Source organism: Odontesthes bonariensis, chromosome 18 (genome assembly GCF_027942865.1).
Source record: "Odontesthes bonariensis isolate fOdoBon6 chromosome 18, fOdoBon6.hap1, whole genome shotgun sequence".
Classification (NCBI taxonomy): domain Eukaryota; kingdom Metazoa; phylum Chordata; class Actinopteri; order Atheriniformes; family Atherinopsidae; genus Odontesthes; species Odontesthes bonariensis.
Window position 1 is genome coordinate 11,680,500 of NC_134523.1, and position 22,414 is coordinate 11,702,913.

General features: G+C 45.1%; 2 protein-coding genes across 3 annotated transcripts; one reads left to right on the plus strand and one right to left on the minus strand.

The window, feature by feature from the left end:
• Positions 1–39: 39 nt before the first annotated feature.
• zcchc17 (zinc finger, CCHC domain containing 17) lies at positions 40–9,753 on the plus strand. Of its 2 annotated transcripts, none has more exons than XM_075449963.1 (7): positions 40–93; positions 990–1,176; positions 2,052–2,152; positions 2,252–2,343; positions 8,245–8,345; positions 8,490–8,629; positions 8,929–9,753. In XM_075449963.1, exons 2-7 carry the CDS (start codon positions 1,038–1,040, stop codon positions 9,094–9,096), a joined length of 741 nt encoding a protein of 246 aa, XP_075306078.1. In that variant the 5' UTR covers positions 40–93; positions 990–1,037; the 3' UTR covers positions 9,097–9,753. The 2 variants fall into 2 exon arrangements, with proteins under 2 accessions (XP_075306078.1, XP_075306079.1); XM_075449964.1 differs by lacking the exon at positions 40–93 and adding an exon at positions 153–226.
• Positions 9,754–12,383: 2,630 nt separating this feature from the next.
• On the minus strand, positions 12,384–16,006 carry fabp3 (fatty acid binding protein 3, muscle and heart). Its single transcript, XM_075449411.1, has 4 exons — positions 15,797–16,006; positions 14,154–14,326; positions 12,929–13,030; positions 12,384–12,843 (listed from the first exon to the last, which is right to left on the minus strand). Exons 1-4 carry the CDS (start codon positions 15,867–15,869, stop codon positions 12,790–12,792), a joined length of 402 nt encoding a protein of 133 aa, XP_075305526.1. The 5' UTR covers positions 15,870–16,006; the 3' UTR covers positions 12,384–12,789.
• Positions 16,007–22,414: the final 6,408 nt, after the last annotated feature.

Sequence of the window (22,414 nt, forward strand, 5' to 3'; positions counted from 1 at the left end):
AAATTTGTTCTGGCTGTGATGATTGGCTGCTTTGCTTGTTGTCAATTCGTTTGCACCGGATGTAAAATAATAATAGTTCAGTTGCCACAAAAGGTACGTTTTATATTCTATTTTACTGAATTATTTGCCAGATTTTGCAAAGTTTAACAGCTTACCACCTTGAATTTAAACTGCTGTACGGACAAACTGGACTGTGTTAACTGTGTAGTTAGCCGGGTTAAATAAGGTGAAGTAAATGTTTTAATGTAGCTAACATTTGTCTTAGCGGCGGTGTTTCAATTGATTTCTCCGATTACAGGAGCAAAGCGTAAACTTGAGTTGTTTTTTTGAGTAAATTCGTGTTTCTTGTAGTCTCTTAATTTCATGCCAGTAAAGTCCAACAAAACAGCTGTGATGACTGCATGTCTACAAAAATAGTAATTTAAAATATGTGATACCGACTCTAATGCAGAATTTAAGACCGCCAACCACTGAAACATTATTCCACGTGTTGTACGTGTTGTTGCAACACACAATTGAATCAAATGTTGATATAACACAAAATTCACTCCCTCCATACCGAGGGTGTTTAATTTGTTTGACTATCCCCTTCACTGATCCACGAATGCTCATAAAAGTACTTACTACTATTTTTTTCATTCACAGTTTTATTTGCTGGACACAAGATGTGTTATATTCCACTGACTGTAAAAGTACATTTTCAGTGTTTGTGCGCTTATGAGGTTCAAGCATCCACATCATGCTTCTTTGCAGTGAATTTTGGACCAAGGCTGGCCTCAAAGCTATTTCTTATGTAATAAATCATGCTGATATGCCAGCGGATGTGCAGCGAGCACAAAAAAAATTCTGCTCTCATCTTTGAATGTGAAAACCGTGTTCAACATAATTTTACAGCGTGAAGTTCAAAGATTCAACTGTTGGAAATGGACTGATTATTATGTGTGCTTTTTGTGACTCTTCTCCCATTTTTTAAAAATTCTATTTTTAAGACACAAATATCAAAACAGATCCACAAAGTCTCCACCCCAGTGGAGACGATGTCTGACTATGACAGCTTAGGCCGAGAGCCGGCTGGACTTGAAGGCCTGCCCCCACTCCACAGCATTGCCAAGGGAGAGGTGGTGTCTGTACAAACTTACGGAGCCTTTGTTCGACTGCCAGGATACAAGAAGGAAGGTGGGTAGCAGGTTCCGAAATTGCAAATACTTACAAAGAAACACAGGTCAGAGAAGCAAACTGAGTAAAATGAACCATAATAATGTGAAGAAATAAAACCGCACAAAAACTCAAATAAGTAAGTAGCAGAGCCTCAAAAAGTTTCAGAATGATGAAAACCCCGCAGTTAAATGAATAATACAAACTGTATTTATACTACAGGATGTAGGAACCATTCCTGAAATTTTGGTCAATCAAAATCTGTCAGTCCATAATTATGTATCCTGAGATTCAAGGTGGAAAAAAGCTCCAAGGAGGAAGGTTTCGGTACTTTTCAGGACACGTCTTCCAATTGCGTGAAAATGTTTGATGATTGTCAGGGTTTTTGTTCATGATCATTGTTTTATTTCGATATGATTTATTCTTCGTGGTCAAAATGTAAGGTAATACACAGAGCGAAGTCAAGGTGTTTGAGACGAGGCATTTTTTTTTTTTTTTAAAAGTGGGACAGATTGATGAAGTGGGGTGTTTCACATCTATATTTACGCTAAATTACCTTTTTGATGATTAAGAATGATTGATTGTTGCTGAGGCACAGTCGCCCTTGACCTACATGTGATGTTAAACTGCGGTTACTAATCTTCACCACCAGAGGGACAACTAAGCAAAGTTTGGTTAAAGTGGGAGTTGAATGAAGGCTGAAATAGATATAAATAGGGACCCTGCATTTAATTTATTTAATGTATTCTAGTTAGTCTTCATGCATGTTTTAAATTTTTATGAAACAAAAGGGAAGGGTATAATCTTTAAGTCCTTGTCTTCCGTAAAACAAATGTAAATTAACATTCCTGAATCCTGTTACAGTTTCTTTGACAATAATATCCTTTTACATGCAGGTTTGGTCCATGTAAGCGAGATTTCTGCCTCCAGGGTTGAGAATGTTTCTGAGATTGTAGATGTTGGGGAGCAGGTGTGGATTAAAGTCATCGGGCGAGAGGTAAAAACTAACACACAAATAGACAGCACACACGTGTAGTACGGTGTGTAAATCTTAAGTCATCATAGGACAATTACATCTCTTTTCTCTGTGCATCAGATTCATGGTGACAAAATAAAGCTCTCCTTCTCAATGAAGGCCGTCAATCAGGGAACTGGGCGGGACTTGGACCCCAACAATGTCATGGCAGAGTAAGTGCAAAACTTACAGTTTTTGTGGATCTGTTTCGACCTCACTCTGACCGTCACTACGGTCTTAAAAAGGAATGATCACCTTCGTTCTGCCTATCACCGAAACCATATGTCAAAAACGTCACGCCCGTGACCTCCGGAAGCAGAACGACCTGCGTTAACAAATAGCAGGGATTGCTCCCGGTTCAGTCTCTCACCTTGATCGCCTCAAAACCGGACCAGGTAAGAAGCAGATATTTTTTGCAAAGGCTACACAGTCACAGAATTCACTACCCGAGGGTAACAGGTGCCTTGTGTCCCTGTGAATTGGACTGTGCAGTTAAGCTAATATCACGTTGCCGTGAGCCTGCTTTAATTGCGTTCGCGCTCTGTTGCAGATCACCGTAGCGCTTCACTTGTTTTGTTATTTATTGTTTGTTATATGTTGCGTGCCCTATACCGCTGTTCGCAGCCGTGGGGTTAGTGTGCGCCTGCTAGGTGCGTTCGCGCACTGGTGCGGGCCGCCAGAGGAAGATTATTAAGTGCTGTTGGTTACCACTAAGTGAGCCTTCTTAACGCGTTTGCATACTACGGGCCACCCTAGCGCTACACTTGCATATATTTTGTATTGCCGGTAGCATATTGTTTTCTAAGGTAGTGTGTTGTTTAAGTTTCACATTACTCTACCGCTGTTGTAACTGGGTTACTTTGGCCACTGGAATTTTTCAGGTAAGTAGCCAGATAAGGTAAGGATTATTGTTATAAATAAATGAGTGTTGTTCAGGTAAGTACAGATTGGTGCTTACTGATTATTGTTTACTGTTTCAGTGGTGACATAAATAAATAAATTAATTAATTAATTAAGTGGTTTATCAAACAGCACCCTATAGCCGCTGTTCGCAGCCGTTGGGTTGAGTGTGTGCCGGTTAGGTGCGTTCGCGCGCGGTTGCCGGCCACCAGCTTTTTTCCTGCAACTCGCCATAATGGCCTCGCACCACTGCAGAGTCTGCATGGTTGCGATGAGCACCGCAGACGGGCACAGGGAGTGCCCTACTTGCCTTGGGGCCGCCCACGTGTTGGAGGACGTGGACAACCCCTGCAGTGCAGCAGTTGACCTGCTTAGGGGGGAACGACTTCGCCGTGCCAACCTGGTGTCTGGTCACATGCATGAAGGCAGGGCGGAAGGGCGACGCTCACCCCATCGGTCGGCCCGAAAACATGGGCATAAGCGTACGCGCAAATGCTCAAGGGACCGGCAGCGTGAGTCCCCCCATAGGTCTGACCAGGAAGGGGCCTCCAGAGCTGCGAAGCGCCCTGTTCCAGCTGAGGCAGCAGAGGGCGGCAGTGCGGGGTTAGCCCATATCCTCTCAGCTCTTCAGGGGCTATCAAGGAGGATGGACAGGCTAGAAGGCCATCAAGGCCCGCCATCCCTACCGCCATCCCTACCGCCGGGCCAGGAGGGTCCCCCCTTACGCAGGCCTGAGAGCCATGGTGAGGAGGAGGACTGGGCCGATACAGACGTGCTGTCCCTCCACGCGTCACAGACCTCTGACGCCACAGGTGGAGGCAGCCGTGGTGGTGAACTACACACTGGCTCTAGAGGTGAGCCCACAGTCGTGGGGGAGATACCGGTAAGCCATCTGCTGTCAAGGGTATTGTGTGCCTCTAAAATTCTAGGCCTTCAGCCCCCCACACCAGACCCAGCCCCTTATGGGGGTGTTTGGGAGGGTGTATCTCACGCTAGCCCCCCACCTTCTATTCCCGTGGCGGAGGACTACACCAAGATGCTGAGGACCGCTTGGGGTAAGACCTTGCAGCGGCCCCAGTTTAACCCAGGCTGCCGTCAGTTGGCAATGGCTGTATACCCTGCTGAAACAGGGCTGGGAGACATGCCACCAGTGGAGGCGTCAGTTGCCTCTTGGACGTCACTTGGGCCTGCGCGGGCATCCCCTAATCCACGTTGCCCGCGTAAGGAATGTGCAAAGACAGACCGCCTGGTCAGTAGGTCTTTTAACGCTTCGGCACGAGCAGCCCGTATGGGCAATGCCCTTGCTATGACGCTGGCGGCTCTGCGTAAGACGCTAGACCCGGCAGACGGAGATGCCATGGCCCTGGTGGAGGCTGCGCTATCTGCTCACTCCCAGCTCACACGGGATGTAGGAGACTCGATGGCCTCGGCAGTGTTGTGCCGTTGTCAGGTGTGGCTTGCGCAAACCTGTCTGCCAGAGGCTATTAAAGCAGAGCTGATTAACCTCCCTGTGGCACCTGGGTGTGTTTTTCATCCAGGATCCCAGGAGGTGCTGGACCGTGCCGAACGTGCCGCAGCATCAAGGGAGGCTGTCCAACGGGTAGGCGTTAGAGCAGCTCCCGGCGTCTACAGAGCAGCAGGGGGTAGGTTCAGGCAACGGCAGCCCGGCCGGCCTCCTCAGGCTAGTATCGCTCAGGGCCAGCGCTTTCAGGCAGTTACCCAGGGGCCAGCCCCACATCCCCAGTTCAGGGGGAGGCGGGGAGCAAAACCAAACAGGGGCAGAAACACAGGCCGGGGCGGTGGCCCGGCGTAGCAGTCAGGGGCTGCCCGTCGGATGCCCTTCCCAGCTGTCTCGGATCTCCTGGGAGGGGATTGTGCCAGACCCTTGGGTCGTGACAATGGTTGCCCACGGGTACCGGCTACAATTTCGACGGCGGCCCCCAGTTTTTTCAGGGGTCAGAATAACAGCTGTAAGAGACCCAATTTTAAAGTCCGTACTCGACAACGAGGTTCGAGAACTACTTTTAAAAGGGGCTATCTCGGAGGTACCACCCAGCGCACAGCGAGCTGGGTTTTATTCCAAATATTTTATTGTGCCCAAAAAGGACGGCGGTCATCGGCCTGTCCTCGACCTCAGGCCCCTAAATCAATACCTCAAGGTGCTGCCATTCAAAATGGTTCACACCGCAGTGGTAATACGATCAATCCAGCAGGGGGAGTGGTTTACGTCTCTGGACCTGAAGGACGCATATTTTCATGTCCCAATCTGCCCAGAACACAGGCCATACCTCCGTTTCGCCTTTCGAGGCAGGGCGTTCCAGTTTCAGGTCCTTCCTTTCGGCCTCTCCCTGGCCCCAAGAGTTTTCAGTCGTGTGGTGTCCGCTGCACTAGCCCCCCTCCAGGCACAGGGTTTGAAGATACTACCGTACTTAGACGATTGGCTCGTTTGCGCCCATTCTCAAGAGCAAGTGGTGCGCGACACGGAGACACTGCTGGCCCACATCCAGTTCCTGGGCTTCGTGGTAAATTGGAAGAAATCCAATTTGCGGCCCCGCCAACAGGCAGAATTCCTGGGTATCCTCCTAGATTCAGCCCACATGAAAGCGTCTCTCACTGGCCGGAGAGTAGACAGCCTAATAGAGGCCCTGAAGTGCTTTCGGCTCGGCGGACTAGTTACCGCCCACAGAGTCCAAAGGTTGCTGGGCTTGATGGCTGCGGCAGCCGTCGTGGTTCCTCTTGGCCTGCTGAGGTCACGTCCCTTCCAATGCTGGTTCAATGCGTTCCGACTCCACCCGAGAGACGACAGGAAGGTCAGGCTGCGTGTTTCTCGGGCTTGCATCCGAGCCCTGCGTCCTTGGAGGAGCAGGGAGTTCCTGCTCAGTGGCGTCCCCCTGGGGGGTCATCCTCACAGGAGACAGGTCATCTCGACAGATGCATCCCTAACGGGCTGGGGGGCTGTCTGGGAAGGACGTTCAGTGTGGGGCATTTGGCAACCTCCATGGACGTCGGAACATATCAATGTTCTCGAACTGAAGGCCATTCACCTTGCGCTACAGCGGTTCCTGCCAACATTGCAGCACAGCCATGTTCTGGTGAGATCGGACAACACCTCTGCGGTGTATCACGTCAACCACCAGGGGGGGACAAAGTCCCAGAAATGCCTCCAAGTGGCGGAGGAGCTCCTAACATGGGCATGGCCACGACTGGCGTCACTGAGGGCTGTGCACGTCCCGGGCGTGGAGAACGGCGCGGCCGACATGCTCTCCAGGACTGGTCCACTCCCGGGAGAATGGAGACTGCACACAGATGTGGTCAACCAGATCTGGATGCGGTACAGGGTTGCGCAAGTGGACCTGTTTGCGTCAGCAGAAACGACCCACTGCCCGGAGTGGTACTCCCTCAGGGGGCAGGGGGGCAGTTTGGGCCTGGATGCTCTATCGAAAGAGTGGCCAATAGGCTTACTGTACGCTTTTCCTCCACTCCCTCTCATCCCTCAGGTTCTACAGAGGATCAAGGAGGGCCAACACACAGTCCTGCTGGTTGCCCCACGTTGGCCAGCGAGACCCTGGTTCTCGGACCTGCTCCAGTTACTGCAGGGTCAGCCATGGCGGTTGCCAAGCAGAGCAGATCTGCTGTCACAAGCAGACGGGAAGGTCTGGCATCCGAACCCAGCCGCCCTGCGCCTTTGGGTTTGGCCGTTGCAGAGCCGGTCGCTGATCGCTTAGGTGAGTCTGTACAGGAGACACTCAACAACGCCAGGGCCCCATCTACTCGAGCCAGTTATGCGCTCAGATGGAGAATTTTTTCTGACTGGTGCCGTAGTATGGATATTGAGCCAGCAGCAACTTGCCCTGTGCCTCATGTGTTACGCTTCTTGCAGTCCCAACTGGATCAAGGCAAGGCGGTTAGTACGGTGAAAGTCTATGCTTCAGCCATTTCCGCTTTCCACCAGGGGGCGAACAACGGGCCTCTCGGAAGGCATCCTTTGGTTGGCCAGTTCTTGAAAGGGGCGCGCCGGTTACGTCCAGTTCGTACCCTACGGGCTCCAGGCTGGGACCTTCCGATGGTTTTAACTTCACTCACGGAGGCTCCGTACGAGCCCATTTCGGATTCCGATCCACGCTCTTTGTCTCTCAAGACTGCTTTCCTTCTGGCTCTCTGCTCAGCAAGACGAGTCGGGGAACTGTGTGCCCTCTCTGTCAGTGACGACTGCCTCAGATGGAGGGAAGGCGGCACTGGTGTGTCACTGTGGCCAAATCCAGCCTTTTTACCAAAGGTTATTAACAGGCAGTCCATCAACCATGTTCTGGAGGTGGATCAGTTTCAGCCTGCCTCTGCCTCACAGGCAGAGCAGGAGAAGTTACTCACCTTGTGCCCAGTGAGATCCTTGAGGGCTTATCTGGCCCTTACACAGCCACTGAGGAGAGCACACTCCCAACTGTTTGTCTGCTATGGGGCAGCAAAAAGGGGGTTGCCTCTTTCAAAGCAAAGGCTGTCCCATTGGCTAGTAGAGGTTATTTCCCATGCCTATAAGGCACGGGGGATGCAAGCCCCTCCTGGTATGAGAGCTCATTCTACCAGAAGTATGGCAACGTCCTGGGCTGCCCTCAGGGGAGTACCAGCAGACGATATCTGTGCAGCGGCCTCATGGTCTACGCCATGCACTTTTACTAGGTTTTATAGGGTGGATGTAACTCGCCCAGCTTCGGTCGGCGACGCCGCCCTCATGTCCGTGACCGAGCGAGGTTTTAATAATTAGCTTTTATGTCCTTCGCGACCATTTTGGTATTTGTCATCCCTTTTTAAGACCGTAGTGACGGTCAGAGTGAGGTCGAAACAGATCGTGAGTTACGAATGTAACTACGGATCTGTGAGACCGAGGGATGACCGTCACTATCTTTTGTCGCTCAGAACAGCCTGAGGCGCTCAAGGTAGGAGACTGAACCGGGAGCAATCCCTGCTATTTGTTAACGCAGGTCGTTCTGCTTCCGGAGGTCACGGGCGTGACGTTTTTGACATATGGTTTCGGTGATAGGCAGAACGAAGGTGATCATTCCTTTTTAAGACCGTAGTGACGGTCATCCCTCGGTCTCACAGATCCGTAGTTACATTCGTAACTCAGGTTGTGTTTGTCAGCGTCGGAGTGTGTTATTACAACCTGTGTGTGTTCGTAGGCAGGACGCAAGGCGACGAAGGCACTTTAGAGATCAAACCGGTAACAGGATCACACTGGAGGCTGTACTCAACACAACGTGTTCAAAGTGCGGCTGCAAGGGTACGACATCATCACGAGTAATATGGGTGTCATATCTTAAAGCAGCAAACACATAGATCTTATTTGTCTAATTCTTAATTCAGTTTGTCATATCTTTTGAAGTCACTTTTGCAGCAGGTTTTAATAACTCCTCACCGCTTTCAGGTCATTTTACAAAGGACTGCTTCTCTGCTCCGGGACTGCAGTACGCTCTTTTGCCTGAAGAGGACGACGACGAGCCACAGCGGCAGCAGACATCTGCGGTCACGCCACAGCAAGACTCAGACAGAAAGAAGAAAAAGAAGGTGAAAATGAAACGGATAAGAAAACCTACATGGCTCTCACTTCCTTTTTTTTCCATCTCTCCTCAGCTGACTCCAGTGATGTGATCACACATGTCTGCATTTGTTGCTTCAACAGAACTCTTGACTTTCTGAAAAACACAGGCAGATTTTGTGCTGACATAAACAAAAAAACAGTGACTCAGTTTCTCATGAGGAGCAGGAACTGCGGCCAGCTTTTTGCATATTCATGTAGCATCGTCCGAGTTTCTTGTAATTCCTCTTTTAAAGCTATATTTTTATTTATGTGTCGCACGCTGCAGGAAAAGAAAATGAAGAAGAAGAAGAAGAGGGAAAGAAAGGAGTCCGAAAGCAGCAGCAGCAGCAATGAATGCAAATCCAAGAGGAGGCGCCATGACGACACCCATGAAAGAGAGGAAAAAGAGAAAAAGAAGAAACACAAAAAACACAAATCCCACAGACACAGCTGACACAGCCGCACCACGAGACCCGGGAATACAGGCACACAATGCAGCTATCACACAGACGCAGACAGGGGAAGTGGATTGCAACAACAAAGTGCTTGACTTCCAGCTTTATATCTACTCGTAATTATTCATAAACCAACAGCTAATGAAAGAATGCCTCATTTTATTTTAGAAGTTTTTCCGCATATGTGGGTAATCGCTTCCTGCTAAAACTCAAGAAGAAATCATACGAGTATCACCGGTTGTCCTGAGGTGACCTCTGGCTCCCTCACAAAGAGAATCAAATATATGTAAGCAATATGGCAGCAAGTGGTGACCCCTTTTGAAAAGTATTGTTTACAACTATCTGGTTTCTGACACTCTGGGAAATCCATTAAGCCGACGCGAGGGGCGTAAGGCCGACACACACTCACACAAACAAAAGGAAATAGTAAAGACACAAACAGGAAATGTAATGCAGCACAAGTGAGCGCAACAGGAACCTCAGCATGTGGCGACATCCTGAGGTTGTGCTCCATTCATTCTGCACCTATGTGTAAATGTCATTGTGTAAGTGTGTTTGTGAGGTTTACCTCCAGGGGGACACCTCACAGCGCACTCAGCCCTCATCCTGCATGTCAACTGTTAACGTCATTAAAGCTGTTTTTGTCTGTAGCAAAACGCCTCGTGGTTGTCTTTGTTCAAGGACCTTGAAGTCGTAATAAGTTATAGTTGCCGTTTACTGGGAGTCCTTCAGGGACTAGAACGCACACACAGGCCCAACCTTAGGTCATGTTCAGTTAATGTTTTCCAGTAAGGTGGCTGGACCAAGGAAGTTGCACAGCAGAGAGTGCAGGATATGCCTCATTCCATCCAAGTTTAAGACGAGAGAAACTACTGACAGAGAATCAATGTAGTGCCACATCGATCAAGTTTCACGCTTCTGCGTGTGAAATTGTTGAATGAAAGAACTCCAGTGAGTTTCTTGTTTGCATCAGATGGATATGTAATGCAAGATAGTGAGCTTGCACAACCAGAAATTTAAGCTTTCATGGTGTCATTGCACAGAGTGCAGCCTCAGTGAATGTTAGTTAGTGAACCTGCATCTGTTTAGCAAGTATCACTTTGTTTAATTTGACATTAGGCTGGTCCGAATTCCTTCTCTGTGTAGGATAGTCATGCCTCCACTTTTTAAAGATCATCTGATTTCGTGAATCTTTACTAATTGTTTTAAATGATTCTGAACTGTTTACAGACAGTTGAAAGTTTGGTGAATATACAAAGTAATTAGAATGAAGGAAACTAGGTGTTAATATGTCTGAATGCGTGTTTCCATTACTGAACAAGACTCAGAAATAATTGTCTAACCACCAGACATACGAACAGGCATCATTTAAGCTCAAGGTAAAAACTTATCTCTATATCCACTTTTAGCTTTCCACTGCATCGTGATATCAGAAAAAGACCCATTGTCATTTAAGTCAGACACCGAGTTCAGATGACTTTTGTTAAAAAGTGTTTTCAAGAATCAACTTTGTTGGTCAAGCTCAACTTGATATTATTTTCCCATTCATTTATGCCAAACATACACCCCACAGCCATGTTTTATGGGCTCAGCTGGAGTCTTGGAGATCTGATGATGGCGTTGTGGTGTTTGTTATTGCCAATATTAAGTTGGGATGGCCTTGAAAATAGAACACTGAGGTAGCTGAAACTGCACTTGTGAATTCACAAAGCACAACTTTAGCTATCAATGCAGAGGCTTTTTAAGTGGGTTTGGGATCTAACACTTCTACCAAGTGAAGCTACACCAGCTGGACATTCGAACTGTTTCCATTACTTGTAGTTATCGGTTGCTCAGTTTTCATCTATTTGATATTCCTGCTCATTTTTTTTGGTATTTGTTTGGTTGATTTCCTTTCAGTTTAGACACAAACATTTCCTCTTCTTTCAAGTCATCGAGATTCACCGGCAGATTCCGTGTGCTCTAAAAAGAAAGTGACTGACAAACAATTCTCAAAGAGCTTATTATTAGAGCTATTAGAGCTATTAGAGCTTATCACATATTTACACAAGCCAGGCACGTTTATTGGAGACATCATCAAACAACTGCAGATTTCAAGATCATCAGTTCAAACGACTGCACATACAGTCAAATTATTGGGAGTTGAACTTTGCCACGGTCTGGAAAAAGACTCAAACTGTAACCCTCGGCTGAGAAGAAAGGGGCTCAGGTGGTGAGGAACAATCTATGAACCACCAAGGCTGAAGGAGAACCGGTGTTTTCGTAAAGAAAGCTTTGCATCGCAATGAAAAGAAAAGCTGCTGTTCCAAAAAGAAGCATAAGATGTCAATAATAAAAAACATTTATTTATTTGACCACAGTGATCAGATGCATCTTTGGAGGAGTAAGGGTGATTACGAAAAGATTTATTTATATATCTCACTTCTGCTTAACCTCCAACTATCAGCTGGAGTCCTGACAGTTGGCCCAAAATGGGTGTTACAACAGAACCGTGACCTAAAGCACAAATCAGAGCTGCTGGTGGAACTAATGAATGAGGCCAGCAAAGTTTTTTTGAATGGCCTTTCGAAATTCCTCACTTTTGAATATGCCAGGAAACAAAGAAGTGCAAGTGAGCTCCTCCTTGGGACAAACTTCAGTTCTGGGTAAATTTAGAAGGTGGGCTGTCTCTTCCCAGGACCTTTCACCCTACCTCCAGTTGGCACCGAGTCTCTAACACATGACGTGAGGAGGAACGATACAAATTTAGAACTCGCACCTAATTCCTGAGTACAGGACATAACTTCACCCTCACTGCCAGAACGCACTTTAACTGAACGTTCCCCTTGTATAACTAGAGCAAAGGCAAGATACCCACTTGTTAGCACTTTGAGATTTTATTGTAAATGTAAAGTGCGTTATAAATAAAATGTATTATTTTTATTACTTGTATACGCGCACACAGACAGAACATGTTAAGCTATAATTAACCTCGCTTCAAGTCCCTGTAAAGCCAGTTGTGATGGAAACAGTGATCGCACACAATGTAGATATGTGCTGCACTGCTGAACCGTTCACTTTGATGTGTGACTAACTGCATTTTCAGGATTGTCACACTCTCAAGTTCTGCTCTTAGCTCATGAGATGTTTTGGTGAGGCTCCCTGAATAAAACTTTGCATAAATGTGTCATGACTGCAGCTGCAAAAAAAAAAAAAAAAAAAAAAAATATGGGCATTAATATAGATAGATCAACTGTAACAACAGGCATGCTTCAACGTAAAAAATAAAAGAGCCAGAGTGGACCCGTTTGTCAGTGTGGGACACTTTTATTGCCATTTTTTTTTCAGATCTCAACATAAAAACTTTTCAAAAATTCCAACACTTTTCCAGGCCATCTTTGGCACCACGCAAAACAATTTCCAACAACAACCAAAAAAGGACATACCTGGAGTTTTATTGAGAAAAAAAAAAAGTCAACAAATGGTTGGAATTTATTCATTGGTTCTTAGAGAAGAAGGAGGAAAGAAATGAAGGGCAGGGAGATAGGGGGAAGCCACACTCAGCAGTAACGTTAATACTGAAAGTACAGTGAGAATGCACACTGAGAGGAGCCGGCAGTCATACATAGGCCTGTGTTTAAGTGATACTTGGAGGTTTTCTGGGGCATTAACAGATGCAGGTGGGTGTTGTAGTAGGGGTTCAGTGTTGGGTTTTACTCTGCCTTCTCGTAGCGACGTATGCTAACGACATTTCCCATTGAGAGCGTCTGTAGCAAAGAGAAAAAAAGACAGTTAAAAATACAGCGAGCGCCCTTATACCGATGTTAAAAGTGCGCATTCTGTGGAACTTACCAGTGTGAGGTTGCTTCCACTGACTTCCCTGACCAGACTGGTCTCTTTACCGTCCCACCTCTGTATGTGTACCAACTTCCCACCATCTACTGTCACAATGGACTAAAGGTGGAAAAAAATACAGTCAAACATAGTTAATAAACCAGAGTTTACACGCATGAATGGCACTGAATCGAGATAAATCTCCTTCTGTATATGTGTGTAGTTTCTGAGTTACTTGCTTTGCCAGGTTGGTTTTATTTTATGCTACTTTGTACCTGTGTTTAACTTCTTTATCTATTTATTTTACACGAATATGAGGAGTTTGCGAAAAAGATACATTTGTACAGATTGCACTACTCTAACAGTTTTAGATAATGCTAAACGTAGCTAATGTAACAGCAGAACAAGCAGAAAGCGACCACAGGATTACTGTAAATCCCAGCCCATAGCAATAGCTAACGTTAGGCAAGGTAAGCTATAGCCTGTGATATCTTGTTATGATAAGAGTGTTTATCCGTGATGGCTTTTCAGCCTGTGAAACTTTGCCTTCCTCAGCTTTAGAAGAAATTTGTTTGTTGTGGATCTTGCGAGTCCTGTGTTGTGTCAGCACGTCTCCATTTTCGTTGACCTTCACCTATCCTACTAGTCTCTCTGACCTGCTTACACCTCAAGAAGAATTACAGGCCCCAAGAGACATATCACAGCCATTTGTTTGGCCATCCATCATCCTTGTGGCTGTGACTATCACAACAGAGAGTTTAAGCGGGCTGGTTTTACAAGAAGTGCTCACCTCAAACAAAAGCGCTTGAAGGGGACTCCTTATACCACTGAACATTCACAACTTTACATGCATTTTCATGATTTACAGTTAAAAATAAATCCATATCTAACTTTTGCAGGCTCTTTATTCAGCCCTTTGGTTCATCCTCGGTCTGAAATGCCCATCTCTTCAAGGCTCTCCTCCCCAAAACCCAACTTTCTTCTAATGGGCCAGAGACCTGAAGCACGTTGGTTTTTCAGCATGGGTTGCAGTCTGAGCATTACTTTAAAATTTAGAAACATTTAGCATATGCATTCAACTCTGTAGCATCGCATGTGTGACATGAAGTATGGAAAAGCAAGACAAAATAAATTTTTTAAAAGATATTTATCGGGCATGTTGAATCAAAACTATGATAAAACTCTTAAGATTCGATCATCTACGACAGCATTTTGTCTGGCGGCCCGACCTCTGACCCCTCACCTTAACCTTCCTGTCATCAGCGGTGGTCTCGTCAAACTCCTCTCCCAGTTTGAAGGAAAGCTCTGTGTTCTTGATGGTGCTCTGGGTCTTCACTGTCACCGTGTCACCATCCAAGGAGATGATCGTGGTGGGCTTGGTCAGGTTGCCCACTTTGCGTGTAGCAAAGCCCACACCTGCACAAAAAAAAACAGCCACAAGGGTGCGATGATCAGGGAGAGTTAAAGGAGAGGATTCTTTTATCACATTAAAACATTCACAGATGATCGATAAGATCGGCTTGATGCCAGTTTTCTGGCCACATTTATCTTTAGACAATGACACTGATGGGAAACGTTTCTAAGGGGGGGAATGAGCTAAACATGCTAACAAACTGTGTGCCACCACGTCATGTAAATGTTTGTGTATTGGAGCACCAGGTTTGTAAGTATTTTGTGAGATACTGAGCCAAAAAAAAGAAAAATCCTAGAAGTCGTTAAAAAAGTTTGGTGGAGCGTGAATATCGGTGGCTGATTCTAAAGAGAAATATCTGGATGGTAATTGTAATATTTCACCACCATCCCTCGAGTGCTAAATGTGGATTTGCCCTCAGAGGTTCCTTCAAAAGAAACCATCTGTCATCTCTATTTGTCTATTATCAGGCCTGCAGCATGTTCTTCAAACACTGCACAGTCCCATTGACCTGCGTGCCTGTCTGGACCTGCAAGCGCAAACAGTTACTTGGGTGTGTGTCTGTGAGGGATCACTAGAGTTCATTTCATTGGGCAACAGTGACTCACACCCATCCCTACCAAAGCGGAGAACCTTTTCTGGTTTAGGCTGACAACCAGAAGCCCACAGCAGCACATAAAACAGGCGCTTTAGTGTGTGTGCGGAAGGCTCAAAGTCCTGTGGTTAGAGGTGGAGAGGCCGCTGGTTTCCATGGCAACCAGGGCTGACAAGTCAATGATGATATGCCTCTAAGGTCATGGGCAATGAATCTCTCTGTCAGTCACGCACATACAAAGTGAAATGGTTCAGCGAGCCTCCACACAGCTGTAAAATCCAGCGCACCTGTTCCCATCATCCACACTAAACCGAAGTGTTTCGAGATGTTTTGAAGCCATGTTCTCACTCCACTAACTGCTCGGCATCTGGCCATGTTAACACTGAACTCCTCCCACTGACATGAACAATGAGCAGCTTTCAGGGAAGGTCACTCACATTATACTCAAGTGTGTGTGAATGCCACTGGCCATTTAGATTCCCTCACAGTTGGAGGTTTCTTCTCTGCTCTAAGGAGAGCCCCTCCCTTGTTTGCAGTACTTAAGCCATGCGGTCTACCACTTCCATCATTTTCCTCCCCCATCTGGTCCCTCTCTTTTTATTCTGCTGTCTCACCATCCCTCTTTCTCCTCCATCATTTTCTTCATTTTTCATTTTGGTTCCTCCCTTGTTTACCTCCCAATGTCTCCATCCGCCAATACAAATACAAATACAAAAAAAAAACCCCGCACACATTTCTCTCTCCCTTTACCTCATTCTCACATGTGCTCACACGCTGCACTGGCAGCGCCGCATCCTCCCTCTCTTGTTACACACGCATGCGCACACACTCACATGTAATAACGTGCACGAAAAAAAAAAAAGAAAAAAAAAACACTTACCAAGCTCCTTCATGTATTCATCAAATTTCTCGCTTTCCTTGAGGTTCCATGTGCCCACAAAAGCATCGGCCATGTTTGCAGCGGTGCAGAGAAGTGAGGGCGAAAGACTGTGAGGGTGTGCGTGTGTGTGTGAGAGAGAAAGAGAGCAGCAAAGCAGAGGAGCGTCAGAATGAAAGAAGAGGCGGACAGGCAGAGAGAGTGTAGTCAGCACCACAGACCTCTCTGCGATCCTACTGGCTGGATATATGCCGGCTGTTCATGATGTCATCAGGCTGTGCAGAGAGCCGGGGGGAGGGAGGAAGGAACGGGTTGGAGACAGACAGTGAGGCCATGTGATGTACTTACTTGAATTAGATGCTAGACTAATTTTAATGCAAATAATGTCTATTTGCACGTAACGAAGGGTTTATTTGCATCAGTGGGTTTGGTCTCCAGGTGTTGTGGTGGTGCGTTTAGGATGCAGTAGTTTATGATATCGGCATTGCTCACCACACTCATTGCACAGAAGTGAGGGCATCAGAGGGAGAGTCAGAGTAAGCAGCAGAGCCATAAAGAGACCCAAGCTTAGAGAATAAAAGGAGTAAAGAAAAGAGATGGAGGAGGGGTGGTAGTGATTGCGCCTCAGCAGAGGAGGGGCGATGATTGATTTTTCTGCAGAAGGGTGCGGAGGGTTGAAAATGTCATGATTGTCCTCCCTGACACTGCCCTCCTCGCTCTGTTGTGTGTGTGCTTTTGACTTTAACTGACCACAGGGTTATCAGTGTGATCAAGAACGTAAACTTAAGCTTACAGTAGCGTACTGACCAATGTTTGGGCTGTAGTCATGAGTTTGATGGGAAAGGAATCTGGAAGATGTGTGTGTTACTACAGTGCTTAATTTGCTTATTTTGTACACACACAACTAGTTTTTGCCTGAGGAGGAAACTGCATTGCCTTAGGCAGGTGTTCAGCCTTAAACGCATTGGTGTTCATTTGTGTAGCTGTCACCCTGTGCAGAGTAAAGGACTGTGGGAATTTGAATTGACCTCTGGGGAAACCTTTTGGAAAAGTGCAGGATTTTACAAAAGATACTTAGCAGGTGATTAGATTGAAGCACCGGTCTATAACATAAACAAACTTCAGATAATCAGATTAATCAAAAGGAACCAGTCAAGCACGTTCATATGGTATATGTAATATCATTGTGTTAGTCCAGCCGAAACTGGCCTTTTAAAATGCATATAAACCCATTAGTCAGACCGAAACTGTACACAGCATCAAACTCCTCCAAACCGGACTAACACACCCAGATTACACAGTTGTGGCTAATTTACCCCTGCATGTATTTGCTGAATAGGACTTAAAATTGACCTAGGCAGTCTGCACATGCAACAGAGCTCCATCTTTTTGTAAAGACAATAAAGTGCAGACAAATTTCCCCAGAAAGCTACCCTCATTCAAATCATTTTCTGTCCGTCACAGATCAGTCCAGAAAGACTTCTCGTCAACTCACGTTTTTTTCAGCATTTGCAGGCTGTCGCTCTGCTCTAATAAATGGCAGATTTTGTAACTGCAGCGTCATGACACAAAATCACATTCAAATAACTTAAAGAAAATGTCTCTGTAGCAAATTTGGCTACACTTTCATGTAAAATTACACTATTTTATGTATTCATAAAGTGTTAAAAAAACAACACTTTTCTTATCACTACTGTGCTGAGAGTTAAATCTGAAGACACCTCACTAACAGTGGTACTACTAGGCTAACTTGACAACATTAAGAGTCTGGCTGGCCAATAATTTCTTCCAATTTAATTTAAATAAGTCAGAAATTATCATATTTGGTACATTCCACATCTTTAACCGTCTCAAATCAAACAAAACACATGCTGCGGTTAAAAAAAATCTGTTTTCCTGGACTCTTCTTTGAATTTGAACAAACAAGTCAGCACTGTTGTGAGGCTCCGTTGGCATCAGCTTAGAAATATAACCAAATTAAAGCTAGTTTATCTGGCAAGGACCTGGAGGCAGCTATCCATGCTTGTATCTCCCCTCTGTTGGACTAATGTAACTCTCTGTCAATGGGGTTAACTCAGTCCAACCTTTCCAGACCACAGTTGGTTCAGAGCACAGCTGCCAGACTTACTTCTGTTACAAAGAAATGAGAGCACATAATTCCAGTTCTGGCTGAGTTACACTGGTTACCAGTGAGGCAGAGGAATGATTCTTAAATATGTCATTATAACCCCAATTATTACCGTTATTATTTTTCAACTTTTTATGGTTTAGCCTCAAAGTGCACTACTTATATTTTTACTCCCTCTGCACTAACTTACTTATAATAATTACCACCAGATTCTCACTTCGACCACTTTGGTTTTCAACTTTTTTTAGTTTTTCAGTGTGCTATATAAGTAAAGCTGTGACTTGACTTGATGCAGAAGCATTCTGGTATAATTATAGTTTGGGTCTGAATGCCATCAGATTGGTGTGTCTGAGGCTCTTAGCCGTCCTCCAGGTGCAGTAATTCCTTATAGCAGATTTGTGTTTGTCGATGACAAATAGTACCATCCTATCTTCTGATGTCCTGAGTTACATGTGATCAAGAACAACAGTGTTCAGCTGTAACAGGAAATTATTTAACCTTATATAGAATGAAACTGTGAACTGAAAACTGGGAGAGCCCTTTACAGCAACAACTGCTGTGAGACATGCCGTTGCAGTTTTACCTTTGATCTTTTCAACAAACAGACAGATCTATAGTTTCACTGAAGGCCCTGGAAACTTATTGAGAAATCAGACTAAAGCAACATTAGAGTCAAAATTTAACTAGAGAGTTGGGGTTTTTTGTTTACATTACCGGCTATTAGTAATAACATCTGTTTGATTCACTCCCACACAGTACTGATGAAGCAGAACAACTAGTAACCAGTTACCTTTATCTTAACCTAAAGACATGGACCAGCAGCAAATACGTTCTCTGCCCAAAGGTAACGCTATATTACACTATGCGATGCCTTTAAACCAGTAAAACAGATTAATTTCTTTTTGTGCTGGACGATGACTTGACCTGTTGCAGTGACTTGCTGGTTTAGCTTGGTTACCAGGCTGCATGCTCACACCTCAAGACTATGTAGGGTTCTAACAGTGTACAGATAGTGCCACATCCCATTCTTAGCAAAAAGAAGGCACCCGGCAGTATTGTACATAAAGCATCGTGCATTACACAGAAATTGTGCAACACAGTGCAAATAAGTTCAAGAAGACTTTAAGGATTTGTAAGTATTGCCTTTTTGGATGAGACCAAAGTCTGGAATGTTGAGTTCCAAGAAGGGACTTAAATTTTCCTCCAAAATCAATATTTCAGATATCAGGACAGGAAGAATTCCCAAGTTCTGGAGACTGGAGCCAGGAAGGTCTGTCCCCCCAGGCTCCCAAAACTGGACAGTGGGATGGATCTCTCGTCGGTGTCAGGGAAGAAAACATTTCTAAAGTGGGTGTGAAGCTGAAGTAGCTCTGAGGTAAGCTGAAGAGAATGTGAAGGGACTTTAAGATGAAGAGATGTGTCCGAACAAAATGGGTTTTTCATTAGTTGGACAGCAGGGTGGACAAAGGAGCAAATGCAATTCTGATACATGTTGCTGTTATCATTTTGTTTTCTGTTAGAGTGTTTACACTTGATAATAGAAAGAAAAAACAAACAACATATCTAACTTACTACTACTAACTTACAATACTAATACAACAACAAGGGTAGTAGGCAAGGCAATTTTATTTGTAGAGCACAATTCGTACACAAAGTGCTTTACAGCTACATAAAATCACAAGAAGGCAATAAAATAATTTTTAAAAAACATAAAAAATAATCATTAATCAATTCATTTAAAAGCGAAGAGTGCAGATAAAATACTTTCAAGTGTCATATGCACAGCCAAAAATAAAATATTTTCAGCCTGGATTTGAACAATGTCAGAGTTGAGGCCTGTCTCACATCTTCTGGAAGACTGTTCCAGATGTTCGGAGCATAAAACTGAAACGCAGCCTCACCTTGTTTAGTCCTGACTCTGGGCACCAGCAGGAGACCCCTCCCTGAGGTTCTCAGAGCCCGAGTTGGTTCATATGGCTCTAACATGTCAGAGGTGAACTTTGGCGCTTGACCATGAAGAGACTTGTACACAAGCAGAGCTGTTTTAAAGTCTATTCTCTGAGCGACAGGAAGCCAGTGCAGAGACCTGAGCACGGGACTAATATGGTCGTATTTCCTGGTTCTAGTCAGGACTCGAGCAGCAGCGTTCTGGATGTACTGCAGCTGTCTTACAGCCCGTTTAGAGCCCAGTGAGCAGGCTGTTACAGTAGTCTAACCTGCTGGAGACAAACGCATGGATCAGTCTTTCTAAGTCTGGTTTACACATTATTCCTTTGATTCCTCAATAAAGTTCACATTAAATCGATTGAATTTTTGTTTTTTTCAATGATGGTCTGATTCGGACTTTTTGTGCAAGACATGAGTTTTTTCCCCCTTTTTTGTGCATAGGGTTCAAAGTCAAAGGAACAAATAAATACATCAATATTTCACAAATTATAAAAATTAAGCCAGAACCCCCCCCCCCCGTTCCTTCATGACATTAGATTGACATCAGTCGTGACATCATCAAACCTTCTATATAGGACAGGATTTACATCAGGTCATTTAGACAGTTAGAGCGTACGTATCCCCGTTATCACAGTCTGTTATCAACACTGATATGAAGCACAAACGCATATTAATACTATCGTTAGAAACCAAAAACAAAACCGAATTTTTCACAATGGAGTCTAGTGGAACAACCTTCAAGGTTTTTATGAGACAACCAGAACACGTCACCCTGTCCACCAGTAATCCCACAGTGGAAGATCAAGCTCAGAGACGTCCGACTTCTGTGGAGGAGCCCTGCAAACAACAACGTCTTAAATTGACAAATGCAGACTCCCCACACAACAAGATCCAGGAAACTCCTGAATTACAAACCTACGCAGAATCTAAATCAAACCCAGAGGAAGAAGATGATTCTACCCTTATCCTGGTCTTAGATGAAGAACATTTCCCCACACTTCAAAGACAGCAGCCTGACCAGCACAGAAAGCCCGAACATAAGGCCAAAACGGAGGCAGTGCACAAAAAGAAGTAAAAAAAATTCAAGAATACCAGTAGAATTACATTCGGTCTAGTGTTCAAAAACACTCCAGGGACTGTCACGGCTGCTCAACCCGTCGGAGCTTGTGAACAACCAATTTCTGCTCTGCAGGTAAGTCACAGTGAATCTTCACAGCCAGCACCAACACACCCCTGACATGCCTGCTGTAGTAGCAAAGGAACAAGAATCAGCTGCTGAAGGTCCTGCAACAGAGGAAAAACTACAAGCTGCTGAGACCTCCAACAAAACAGCCTCTACATCTGATATACCTGCAGAACCGTCTGTTGAAACTGAAGTTTCAGCTGCGGTAGAAGTAACTCTGACCATGGAGACCTCCACCCTACCAGCACCAGCACCTGAACCATCAGCTGTCGTCTCAAAGCCAGTTGCGGAGCCACATCCCATTCTGAAACTCATACAAGTAACGACATCTACTAACCAGGAAGCTGCCCAAACAAAAACTGTAAATAGGAACCTAACCCGCACCCAAGGTTTTTTGACCATCCCAGAATTGGAGTTTTATAAAAGCTTGGGTGACTAAGATAAGATAAGATAAGATAAGATAAGATAAGATAAGAACTCTCCAACAACAAAATGGTGCTTTGGTGAATGAGGTAAAGAGGCTTCATGACCATTTATACCAATCACAGCAATTGCATTCATCAACTGCATGCCGACTGCTAGAAGAAGTTAAAAAAGAAAGGATTAAGAGAGAGGAAGCTGAGAGCTCTTTAGCTCAGAAACTGGAGGAAACCAGCAAAATAAAGGCTGGACTGACTAAATCAGTGACTCAACTGAAGGACCAGAAAAGGGACGCCATGAAGGAAAACGCTTCACTTTCAAACGAAGTGCAGCAGTTAAAGAATGAGCTAAAAAATCTGAAAGATGAGAAAGAAAAAGCCACCGCCGTTCTACACGTAGAACTACAAAAGAAAGAGAAGCTAAATGCAGACGCCACCTGTACAATTAGCAAGTTGGAATCGGATCTCAGGACTGAGAAGTCCAGGACAAAGGAAGCCGAGACCAGCTTAGCCGTACAAATGGAGGAAAACTCCAAAATGAAGGCTGGTCTCCTCCAAATCCAGAAAGACTTACTCCCACTGACAAAAACGACAGTGGGAGCAGGACAAGACCCATCTTCTGGAAGAACAAATAAAAACAGCCACCAGCACGAAGGAAGCTGCGAAAATGAGAGAAAACAGTGGCAGGAAGAAAAGTCCGGCCTTCAACAAATGTTATCAGCTATGAAGGAGACTCTGGAGAATAAAGAAGAAGAAAGGAACCAATCTGCAGACTGTTTGATGGAAAAGATAACGAGCTTGGAAGAGCAGAAGGCAAAGAAGAATTCTGTCAGGAAAAGATTCCTCCAGCTTTTTAAATGACCTGAAAGAGTCTGACCTCTGACCTCTGAGCGTCTTTTTCCCGAACCTTAAAACTTTAACCTTTAAAAACCTTAAACAAATCC

Excerpts from the sequence above, each read along its gene's own strand:
- zcchc17 (XM_075449963.1), top strand. The coding sequence starts at position 1,038 with ATGTCTGACTATGACAGCTTAGGCCGAGAGCCGGCTGGACTTGAAGGC. Across the intron at positions 2,153-2,251 it reads TTAAAGTCATCGGGCGAGAG|ATTCATGGTGACAAAATAAA; the intron begins GTAAAAACTAAC and ends TCTGTGCATCAG. Across the intron at positions 2,344-8,244 it reads CCCAACAATGTCATGGCAGA|GCAGGACGCAAGGCGACGAA; the intron begins GTAAGTGCAAAA and ends GTGTGTTCGTAG.
- fabp3 (XM_075449411.1), bottom strand. The coding sequence starts at position 15,869 with ATGGCCGATGCTTTTGTGGGCACATGGAACCTCAAGGAAAGCGAGAAA. Across the intron at positions 14,327-15,796 it reads TGAATACATGAAGGAGCTTG|GTGTGGGCTTTGCTACACGC; the intron begins GTAAGTGTTTTT and ends TTTTTTGTGCAG. Across the intron at positions 13,031-14,153 it reads CTGATGACAGGAAGGTTAAG|TCCATTGTGACAGTAGATGG; the intron begins GTGAGGGGTCAG and ends TTCCACCTTTAG.